Source organism: Saccopteryx leptura, chromosome 3 (assembly GCF_036850995.1).
Source record: "Saccopteryx leptura isolate mSacLep1 chromosome 3, mSacLep1_pri_phased_curated, whole genome shotgun sequence".
NCBI lineage: Eukaryota > Metazoa > Chordata > Mammalia > Chiroptera > Emballonuridae > Saccopteryx > Saccopteryx leptura.
Window position 1 is genome coordinate 100,711,372 of NC_089505.1, and position 10,991 is coordinate 100,722,362.

Below are 10,991 nucleotides of genomic sequence, written 5' to 3' on the forward strand. Positions count from 1 at the left end.
TTTATGCCCAGGCTGCATCCCAGAATTAAAATGAGAACTTCTGGAGGTGGGACCTGGGCATCAGTATTTTTTAAACTGCCCGGTGATTCCCAAGGGTGGCCAGGCAGATCATCCCTCTGCTCGTTTCCCGTGAACACTGGGGTCCTGTTCTCCCTCCCATGGGCACTAGACAGTGAGATGGCCTGATCTCTGTCCACTGAGCCTGAGGAGTCAGGGCCGTTGAATGAAAGTCTGTGAAAGTTACAAGGCCTTGACCCATATTGCTGTGTGACCTTAGGCAAGTCAGTTCCCCTCTCTGGGCTTCTGAGACCATGAGGCTGTTGCATGGACAGTCTGCCCCACTGGTGGTTGAGGTTGAAATGGAGGCCTCAGCCGAGAGAGGGCACCTGGGCCTCAGTACATTGCCTTTCTTGGACCTGGCTCCCCGCAATCCGTGCCCTGTTTGTCTCCATGGCAACCAAACAATGCCATGCCCATGCCCCACCAGATAAACCCCACGCTCTGCTCATTTCTGAAAGCAGCTCAACTAGGTATTCCATGGGGAGGGTGGTGCCTAACCTGGGTGCTCAATCTCTCCATCTCTCTTAGGCTTGGGGACCAAGGTCAGGCCCCCCACCCTGTACCCATCAGGAACATTCCAGACACCTCAGCCTGGCCAACCTTTGCCTTTCCCAGAAAAAGCCACAGTTGCAGCTCTGGGAATGACCTGGACAGCCAGGGACCTCTGTGCTCATGCCGCCCTCTCTCTGGGCTCCTCCTGCCTGTTCACTGGCCCTTGTGGGCATGGGCTGTGCTGATGATCCTAAGTGGCAGCCAGTCATAAAACAGCAGTAAATGAGACAGCTGAGGCCAGGCACCCAGCCCAGAGCCTGGCGTAGAGAGGCCACATAAGAGAGTGAGATATTTATCTGAATTTATTTTTTCCTTACATCCTTCGGTGTTAGACTTTCATTTTTAAGTCGGCTTGGCCTAGGCCCTAGGAGATTGATTCTGACTTCAGGTGGAGTCACGTCCAGGGTCCCTTTCGCAGCGTTAACCCGGCCCGACTAGAGCCTTGCCTAGCGCACCCTGTTGCTGCCCCTGCATTCAGGAAGTGCTCAATAATTGCTGACTGAATGGACTCGTCTCACAAGCCTCGTGGGCCAGGATCTTCCTTCTGTCCTGGGGGCTGGACAGAGCTCTGGAGGCCAGTCCCGCGATGGTACGTGGCCCTGCCGGAATTGATTAATGATGGAAAACCAGCCTGCAAAGCCAGGAGCCACAGGGGGCCGCCTGAGTCCTTCTGGCTGGAGGTGGGCCTGCCTGGGCTCCCACCGCTTACAAGGAATGCTCTGTGGTGGCAACCTTGCCCTGTTGTGGCAACACTGTTGGCAGAGGTGGAAACGAATTCCCCCGTCAGGAGGCTCCCACACAGAATGTCTCAGAGGGGGGCTCCTGTGCCAGGACAGGGCGGGGCAGGGCAGGGCTGGGCTGCCGGCCAGGACAGCTGAGGTGCTGACCTCCACTTGGCCCAGTCCAGCTGTCGGGAGCAGTCCTCCTCCTGAACCAGAGACTTGTAGGCAGGGACTGCTTTGGCCCCCACAAAATTCCAGGGCCCTGCACGGTGTCTGGCACACTTTTGTGGATCAATGCCATTTGGCAGTGGGCAGCTGTGGTATCAACACCCTCAAGGCATTATTCTTCTTTAAAATTTTTTTTTTTTTAACAGGGACAGAGAGAGAGTCAGAGAGAGGGATAGACAGATAGAACAAAGAGAGATGAGAAGCATCAATCATCAGTTTTTCGTTGCGACACCTTAGTTGTTCATTGATTGCTTTCTCATATGTGCCTTGACCGTGGGCCTTCAGCAGACCGAGTAACCCCTTGCTTGAGCCAGCGACCTTGGGTCAAAGCTGGTGAGCTTTTGCTCAAACCAGATGAACCTGTGCTCAAGCCGGCGACCTCAGGGTCTCGAACCTGGGTCCTTCCACATCCCAGTCCGACGCTCTATCCACTGTGCCACTGCCTGGTCAGGCTCAAGGCGTTATTCTTGATTGCTCTTGGCCTAAGAGCTTTCCATTTCTCTGATTTCTGAAGTATTATGTGTGCTTTAAGAAAAAATAACAATAACAACTATACTTATGACTTTGCTACTCACTAGGCTGGTGGAAAGAGCTATGGGCTCAGAGGCAAAAGACCCAAGTTTGAATCCTAGATCACACTGGGGATAATAGTTCCTACCTCATACATGGCCCTGAGGCTCAAATGAGAGACAAATTCTGGGCCAATATAAAGTGAGTTCAAGTATAAGATGCTGCTTTTTCCTTTGTGATCTGTTATCTGTGTGCTTATCTTCCCTCTTCTAACTAGATCATGGTCTGTTCACCCTTAAGGGCTGGTTTATATGTCATCTCCTCTGAGAAGCCTTCCTGGATCCTCCAGGTGGAGGCAGCCACTCCCTTCTCTTCACCTCCACTCTTTTACCTCAAATGTCACCCGTGAACGTACACCTCTATGTTGATATTTCTCTTCTGTGCTGAGGGTTCCTCGGGGCAAGGCTGTATCTGAGTCATTTCTACACCACAGCGCCTGAGTCAGGGCCTGGGACGGGTAATGCTCCTTGTAAATATTGGCTGAAATCCTTTCCTCGTCTTCCAACATGGCTGACAATGGACCTTAGACCCAGGGGAACTCAGGAGGCAATGAGCTTAACTGTGAATGGGAATAACATGCCTCCCTCTGCGGTAGAACTGAGACCTTGGACGCGGCCGTACCTACACCCCTCTCTGCCATGCTTGCTCGGGAGACACCTGCCACCTCCCCGGGATGGTATCTCTGGCTTTTCAAGCCCCTTTCAAGTTACAAGAGCTTTCACACTGTTGTGGCATTAAACCTTTACCGTGCGCAAGCTGGACTGGAGGTCGTCAACCCATTTGACAGAATAGGAAACTGAGGCACAACTGGAGAGGTTAAGAGATGTAGTTGAGATCACAGTGAGTTAGTAGAGAGAGAGAGAGAGCGCGAGCGAGGCCTGGAACACGAGGCTCCCACTCCAGGCCTGAGCTCCCTCTCCCTGTAGGGCCTCTGCCCTCCCCATCTCCTCTCCTGCTCCTCAGTCCCCTGCCCTGCCTGCCCATCATCCTCCAGCCCCAGAGACACCCAGCTGGGAGCAGCTGCCTTCTCGTGCTATCAGAATCATATTTTTACAAGTGCTGGCTCCCCGGTGGCCCAGTCTTCTAGCCCCAGGCTGGCTGGGAGGCAGCTAAGAATAACCCCTCCTGGGCCTCCCCAGCAGCTGCTGCTCTGTTTGGGGGTGGGAAGAGCTCAGGGTCTGTGGGGCTGCAGCTTCCCTAAGGCAGCAGGAACTTCTGGGGAGGGACTGGGCCCCTGAGGGATGCTGTTCTGTAATGAACTCACATAGCCATGGAGGCAAAGCAAGGACCACTCTCTCCTGCCTCAGTGGCTTACCAGGTGACCTGGGGTGGAGGCGAGGCCTTGACAGTACAGGTGAGCAGGACCGTGGTGTGCTCCCAGACGGCGTGGGAGCGCAGCGGGATCCAGAACCAGGGCCCCCGGCCGGAACACAGCTCCCTCAGCTCTTTGGCTTCCCGAATCTTCTCCTCTGTCTGGAGGCAGGAGGAGGTCTGTGACCCCTGTGAACCAGGGCACTGTCTCTCCCCTGTCTTCACGGTCACCCTTCCCTATGACATTCAGGCTCTGGAGTCGGACCCACGTGAGCTGGAGCCCCTTCAGCAGCCTCAGAGAGGCAGTGTGGCCCAGAGGGCAGAACGTGGGCTTTGGAACCAGCTGGCCTGGGGTCAAGGGCAAACCTTGCCACTCGCTTGTTCTGAGACCGCAGGCAAGTCCTCAGGCTCCTCTTCTGTAAAATGGGGATATTCCCCACCCTCCCGCGGGGTTGTAGTGAGGCGTCAATGAGTTAATATGTGAAAACCATGGGCACCGAAAAAGCCCATGTAAGTATCAGCTATCGCTCCCCTGCCCAGGGAGGGGGTACAGAGCGTGGCTTCAGATCCCTGACATTTGTGAAGAATAGCATTTCCTGAGGGTCTCTGAGTTCTAGGCACTGCGAACGTGACTTTATAAGCCCGATCTCATTTACTTCTCGTCTCAACACTGAGAGTTGGTACAACCACAGACATCTATCTTGCAGATAAGAAAACCGAGGCTCAGGAAGAATCAGTTGCTTGCTTCACGTCACACAGCCGAGGGTGGGGCACAGGGTCCGGGCTCTTTCCTGGTAACTAACTTCTTCTTGAGAAGGGGGTAAAGCGAGGTGGGTGGCATGTGATGGGTCCCCACTCCCAGGTCCCTGGGGCGCCCCCCGCCCACCCCCCTCACCCGCCGTCTCAGCGCCTTCCGGTCTTGTCTCTGGCGCAGCAGCCATTGGGTCCGTAGGAAGGCGATGTCTGTCCTCTCCAAGTCGTTGCCGAAGCCCACCCGCTTCTGCCCCCGCTCCTCCAGCTCCACGGTGGAGGTCTGGCGCCTCAGCTGGGCTTCCCTGTGGTGACAGAACATCAGGGGCTGAGAACCTAAGGTTTGGGGGGGGAGGTCATCCCAGCCAATGCCATCCCCATGCCCAGCATTGCAACCTGCACTTTTAGCTTCTTGAGGACAAGAGCAAATTTTAATCCTCTTGTGCCTTCAAAATACCCTGAATGGGTGTCCTGCTTATAGTAGGTGCATAATAACTACCCTCAGTGTGGCTTGCAAGGCTCTTTCACAAACCACTGTTCCTCCCGTTTTCATGGAACCTGGTGGACAGGCAGTGGTCTCGCCATTCTACAGGACGGCCCCTGAGGCTTGGTGGTTGGCGTCAGGCCAGCCAGCTCCAGGAACCAGGCCTCCTGGCCCAGGACTTGACCTCTTGCTGTTCTGATGCTCTGAGGCCTTTCCTGTCTTGGGGCTTGTGTCTGAAGCCTGGGGCTGGTTTACTTGCTCCTCCTGTCCCCAGCCCCTCCCACCACGTGCAGCCAGCTGTGAAGGGTGGATGCCCCCCCCCTTGGGGGTGGTCTCTATTATTGCCTGTGGACTCATCCAGAGGATTGCAAGGTGAGCTTTGTAGTCTGACAGCCTGGGGCTTTCACCTTGGTCTAGCTAGCGCCTCTCAGTCTAGATGTGTCACTTCCACGGCTTTTTTATTTTTTGTATTTTTTTTCTGAAGCCGGAAATGGGGAGAGACAGTCAGACAGACTCCCGCATGCGCCCCACCGGGATCCACCCGGCACGCCCACCAGGGACGATGCTCTGCCCACCAGGGGGCGATGCTCTGCCCCTCCGGGGCGTCGCTCTGCCGCAACCAGAGTCACTCTAGCGCCTGGGGCAGAGGCCAAGGAGCCATCCCCAGCGCCCGGGCCATCTTTGCTCCAATGGAGCCTTGGCTGCGGGAGGGGAAGAGAGAGACAGAGAGGAAGGAGGGGGGGGGTGGAGAAGCAAATGGGCGCTTCTCCTATGTGCCCTGGCCGGGAATCGAACCCGGGTCCCCCGCATGCCAGGCCGCCGCTCTACCGCTGAGCCAACAGGCCAGGGCTCACTTCCACGGCTTCTTTAAGCTCAGTGTGGGAGCCCAGTAGCAAGACAGGGGACTGGCCAGGATGGCCCCTTCTCAGCTCAGGGCTCTCTGGAAAGGTCACTTGACTTACCCAGACGTCTCTGAGGAGGCCGTCAGGGCCAAGGCGGCTGCGAGGGCGTAGTCTGCGGCGCTGAACTGGTACTCTTCCTCACTGCCCGGGAAAGGAGAGTTCATGGCTCCTGCAGGCTCGGCTGGGCATCTGGTTGGGGCTCCCTGAGTTTAGGGTTGTGCCCACCCGCCTCAGCCTCAGGGAACAGCAGGCATGGCTGTGCCTCCCTCTTCAAACTGGGGTTCCAGAGGCCAGGGCTGTGCCTTCCTCCCTCTCTGACTGGGGCCTCCAGGGAGGGCCATGGTCGGGATGGGGCCCCCGATGCTCCCACCTGCTGCGGAAGGTTCGCCTGCGCACTGAGGAGCCCATGTGCAGGCTGTGCTGCCGCTGCTCCCTCTGCTCCTCCTCCTGCCGGAGCTCCAGCCTGTGGACCTCCATGGCCTGGGGGGGCTGGGGCTCCCCCACATTTCCAGGGCTGTGGGGCAGAGTCATGGCTGTGAAAATGACAACCTGTCAAGCCAAGGTTGCACGGTCACTCCTCCAGGTGTCAGCTTATCCCTTTCCCATGTGGTCCCAGCCTCTCTGGGAGGTTTGTGGAATGAGGGGCTAGGGGGTTCTCTCTCTGGTGGGCAGACAGGGGGTGGGGACCTGAGAGGGAGAGGGACTTGCCCAAGGTGACAGGGGCGAACTTCGTGCTCTGAGCCTGGCTTATCTACCACCCCACTTATTCCCCAGCTGAGTGAGCAGAGTCCACTTTGGGGATCAGGATTCCAGCTGCCACCCTGTCCTTGCCTCGCTGTGTGACCCAGGGCAAGGCCTTGCCTTCTCTGGGTTTCAGCTTCCCAGACGATTGATCACTGTGACGTTAAGGGCTGTTCTATGACCAAGATGGACAGCTGTCCTTACTCTTCTTGCATCTGACACGCTCAGTCCCCCACCTCTGAGCCTTTGCGCAAACTGGTTTCTCACCCGGAGAACCTTCTCCTCCCCTTGGCTTGCTTAACTCTAGTCATGCTTCAAAGCCCACTTTGAGTGTGTTTAAGAGAGCACAAAGGTTGAGCGTAGAGGCTCTGGGTCCAGCACCCTGACTGTGCCCCCAGCTTCTCATCCCAGTGTACAAGTGTGTAATCCTGGGCAAGACTGACTTGATTTCCTTTTCTATAAAATGCATCTACTGACCTCCCAGGATGGTTGTAAAGGTTTGATGAGTGCCTGGCATCTTGTAAGTACCGCATTTCCCCATGTATAAGATGCTCCCATGTATAAAATGTACCTTAATTATGGGGCCCGAAATTTGAATAAAAATGTATTACATAAAGTTATTGAACTCAAGTTTTATTCATCATAAAATTCATACAACTCCTCATCACTGTCAAAACTCCCATCCATTAGTTTGTCCTCATGTGTGCCTGATTACGAACCACTGTCTTCAACAATGAGCGCAAAAAGACGCGTGAAAAAGTGGAAAATGCAAGTAAAAAAACCTGCAACCACTGTATAAGACGCACCCGGTTTTTAGACCCCAAATTTTTTGAAAAAAAGGTGCGTCTTATACATGGGGAAATATGGTACTATATAAGTGAGAGATTTTAACATTATTTTTCTAAACACTGCTGAAAAACTACAGGTCGCCTAAAATTTTCCCTCCTCTAATCCTTTTCATACTTTGTATCAACTTCACAATTTAGCTCTGATTCAAAAATAGCCTCCTCTTACTTATTTCATATCGGTACATCTTGATCCTTCAACAAGGTTGTAAATGAATTCAACGTCACAGCAGTGGGTGTTTAACTATGTGCCGGGACTCATGTTAGGAGTTTTCAAATGCGTTGTCCCCGGTCCCCACAACAATCATCCCATTTTATAAGGAGGGGAAGTGCATGTTCAAGTTCACACAGTGGGCTGGTGGTGGGGCCATGACTGGCACCCAGGTCTGCCGGCTCTGAGCTCTCTTGACCTCTACGTCACATGTCTACTCAGGGCAAGGCCTTGGGTGAGGCTGGGGACATGGTGGGCCACATGGCCTTTCTTCTTTTTTTTTTTTGTTTGTATTTTTCTGAAGCTGGAAACAGGGAAGCAGTCAGACAGACTCTTGCATGCGCCCAACCAGGATCCACCCGGCATGCCCACCAGGGGGCGATGCTCTGCCCATCTGGGGCGTCGCTCTGCCGCAATCAGAGCCATTCTAGCGCCTGAGGCAGAGGCCACAGAGCCATCCTCAGCACCCGGGCAAACTTTGCTCCAGTGGAGCCCCGGCTGTGGGAGGGGAAGAGAGAGACAGAGAGGAAGGAGAGGGGGAGGGGTGGAGAAGCAGATGGGCGCTTCTCCTGTGTGCCCTGGCCAGGAATCGAACCCGGGACTTCTGCACGCCAGGCCGATGCTCTACCACTGAGCCAACCGGCCAGGGCCATGGCCTTTCTTCTTGTAAGGAGGTCACAAGGGAGGGGACCTCCTTTGTATTCCTGAGGCTCAGGTCTGGGCCCCCAGGCGCTGCCCAGTAGGGTAGGATCAAATTGGTCTGAAGGAGGCTCAGGAACCAGGGAGGAGTCCTGGAGAGGGAGGTCAGGAGAGTGGGAGGCCCCTGAGCTAGCTGGGGTTGGGTTCTTATACTAAGTCTTCCCCCAGACGAGGGCCTCAGTGTCACCACTGGGTTTCTGATGGTCCCTCGGATGCTGAAGCTCTAGGGTGCTTGGAGGAGCCCCTGAAATGGCTTTGACATCTCCTACAGGTGGGAATTCTGAGGGGCAGACCTCTGACCTGGGAGGGTCCTTGCCAGGCATGGACCTGATGCCGAACCCTGGACATGAAGGAGGAAGCAGAGAGACTAATACTTGAGCGCAGTCTGGCCTGTTCCCATGAGGCCCAGCTCTGCCGTGGCCCCTGACTCTCCTGAAGGACCTCAGTGTGTGTGTGTGTGTGTGTGTGAGTGTGTGTGTGTGTGTGAGTGTGTGTGTGTGTGTGTGTGTGTGAGTATGCATGTGAACGGGGTACCTGGGTGACCATTTCTCTAAGTTCACAACATTTTAGGTGGGCCCACTGGTTTTATCAGAAGTCCTTGGCCTGGGGGGGCTGTTGTGGGGTGTCAGGGGACTCAGGAAGCCAAATGTCAGCCTTGGTGGTCATTTATTGATTCCTTCCAGTTCCTAAAAGTTTGTTTCTTTTGGGTGTCCATAAAGAACACCCAAGAGAGACTGGATTACTGAGGGGTGTCAGCTGGGGCCAAGGGCTGCCCCTGAAGCTTCCTTGGCCTCCTGCTTTGACCTCAGTTGAACAGAACAGGACAGTCACCCCTAGGGTTCCCATCTGGCTGCTCCCAAGGAAGAGGGTCTGCCTGCACCCAGAGGATGGCCCTGCTCATTCTGTTCTTTCCTCCTCCATGCCCAGGACGAGAGCTGTGGGTATCACCCTAGGCAGGGGAGGCACCCTGCTTTCCTGGGACGCTGTGGCCTGGGGCCCTAGCAGCTGAGGGTTAACATTCATTGGCACCAGCGGCTGGCTCCCTTCCTCCCATGCTCTGTCCCAATTAGCACAGTGGGTGGGCCTGGCACTCATCCCTGACCTCCTAGGCCTCCCGAAACCAGACCCCCCTGCTTGAGCAGATGAGCCATCGGTTCTTTTTAAAGCACTGACTAGGCTCAGGATTAAGCCTCAAGAGAGCAGCCTCCCCTGCCCCCTGCCGAGAGACGCTGTGTGTGTGCCTGGTGGGGAGGGGTCAGCAGGGGGAGGGCCAGGTGAGTAAACCGCCCCCCTTGCCCTGTCCTGGCCGTGCAATGCCCTGGGCTAGAAGTCCTGCCATGTGGCCACTTTCCTCCTGAGCCTCAGTCTGCTTTTGCACTGGCCCTCTGACAGGCAGACCTGAGTGAAGGGGGGCAAGGAGTCCTCTCCCCTTCTTCCGGAGGGAGAGAGGTGCACCGGGGTTTGGGGGTGTTGGGTGTAGGGTTGAGGGGGGGGGTGGGAGGTTGGGGAGGGCTTCCTGCTGGGTCAGGTGGGCGGGAGCAGAGGCAGCCTATGGAGTTTTTCTGCTATGGCTCCACCAGCTTCCAAGAGGCAGGAATTCTGACTCTCGGAGAAACTGAGACAATTTCTGCCCTGTCTGGGCCTCAGTTTCCTGCCAGTGAAGCCAGGCTGGGAGAGTGCCCACCTGGCCCTGCAATTTGGGCCCAGCGGGCTGGCTCTCGTTCGCTGCCTGCGTGCGGGCTGTCAGGCAGGGCCCGGCCAGCACTGCTCAGGTTTGCTGGACCTGCCAGCTCACCCCGTCCCTGCCGATCCTACCCCCGCTCTGGCCCCTGCCCCGGCTCCGCTGCAGGAAAGCCTCTGCTTCCCAGGTCTCCCCAGATGGTCCCAGGTATCCACAGAGGGCTCAGCTCAGAAGACACAGAAGCATGCAGACAGTGGGAGGAATAGAGATTTCTAGGCTCTCCTTCCATTTTCATTAGGATGCTGCCTGAGCGCATGTCTACCTTTTCCTTCCAAACCTCCCAGACTCCTTTTCCAGCACACGCGAGCATGCGCGCGCGCACACACACACACACACACACACACATCACTTCCCCACGGGAAGTGAGGGTCTCACTCCTGAAAGTGTTCCTTTCTACACTGATCCCTGGAAGTGACTCACAGAAGCAGCCGTGTCCACTTAGGCGTCTCTGGGGAGAAGATTCCAAAGGACGAGAGGATCCTTGGTCTCGTCTTGCCCTGGGCTCAGCAGGGACAGGGAGAAGAATGCGACCCTGGAGCCCGCACGGGCCTTAAATATAGCAGCGCTGAGACAGTGATGACAATGGATGAGGACGATGGGGGGGGGGGTGAGGGAGGGGCCGGTCCCTCCATCCAGCATTGCTCAGGCAGCCGCAACAGGTGGAGCTGTCCCCACCCCCATGGCTGGCCTCCTCACACTGCTCCTCCTCCCCTCAGCTGGCTTCCTTCTGCCCAACCCCAGCCCCCAGGAAAGTGGAAAGAAGGTAGCAGCTCGGGGTGTGTTGTTCAGGAATCAGGTAAGGGCAGTTTCCCAGCGGCTGAGAGCTCTACTCTGAGTTCTCCCCTGACTGACCAGCCTTGGGGAAGATACCAGCTTCTCTGATTGATTCCCCTCCTAAAAAGTAGAGACAGTGAGACTGGGCACCCAGACTTCATGAAAACTGTGGAAGACACGTGACCTAAAAATGAGTCTTCAGCCCTGGCTGGGAAACTCAGTTGGTTAGAGTGTCATCCTGATATGCCAAGGTTGGGGGTTCGATCCCTGGTCAGGGCACATACAAGAATCAACCAGTGAAGGCGTAAATAAGTGGAACAACAGATCAGTGTTTCCCTTTCTCTCCCTCCCTCCCTCCTTCCCTCTTCATCCCTCTCTCTAAAAATCAATCAAAAATTTTT

The 10,991-nt window shown here is 55.7% G+C and overlaps 1 protein-coding gene across 2 annotated transcripts in view; it reads right to left on the bottom strand.

The window, feature by feature from the left end:
- MYOM3 (myomesin 3) overlaps positions 1 to 10,345 on the bottom strand; it is a 52,041-nt gene extending 41,696 nt beyond the window's left edge. Inside the window, exons 1-5 of one of the 2 annotated variants that reach the window (XM_066375432.1) lie at positions 10,237 to 10,345; positions 5,950 to 6,112; positions 5,640 to 5,720; positions 4,339 to 4,498; positions 3,448 to 3,605 (exon numbers count right to left, since the gene is read on the bottom strand). In XM_066375432.1, the coding sequence (XP_066231529.1) occupies positions 3,448 to 3,605; positions 4,339 to 4,498; positions 5,640 to 5,720; positions 5,950 to 6,110 (560 nt within the window). In that variant the 5' untranslated portion in view covers positions 6,111 to 6,112; positions 10,237 to 10,345. Of the gene's footprint in view, positions 1 to 3,447; positions 3,606 to 4,338; positions 4,499 to 5,639; positions 5,721 to 5,949; positions 6,129 to 10,236 lie in introns of both variants that reach the window. The other variant, XM_066375433.1, reaches the window with a different exon arrangement.
- Between the last annotated feature and the right edge of the window lie 646 nt (positions 10,346 to 10,991).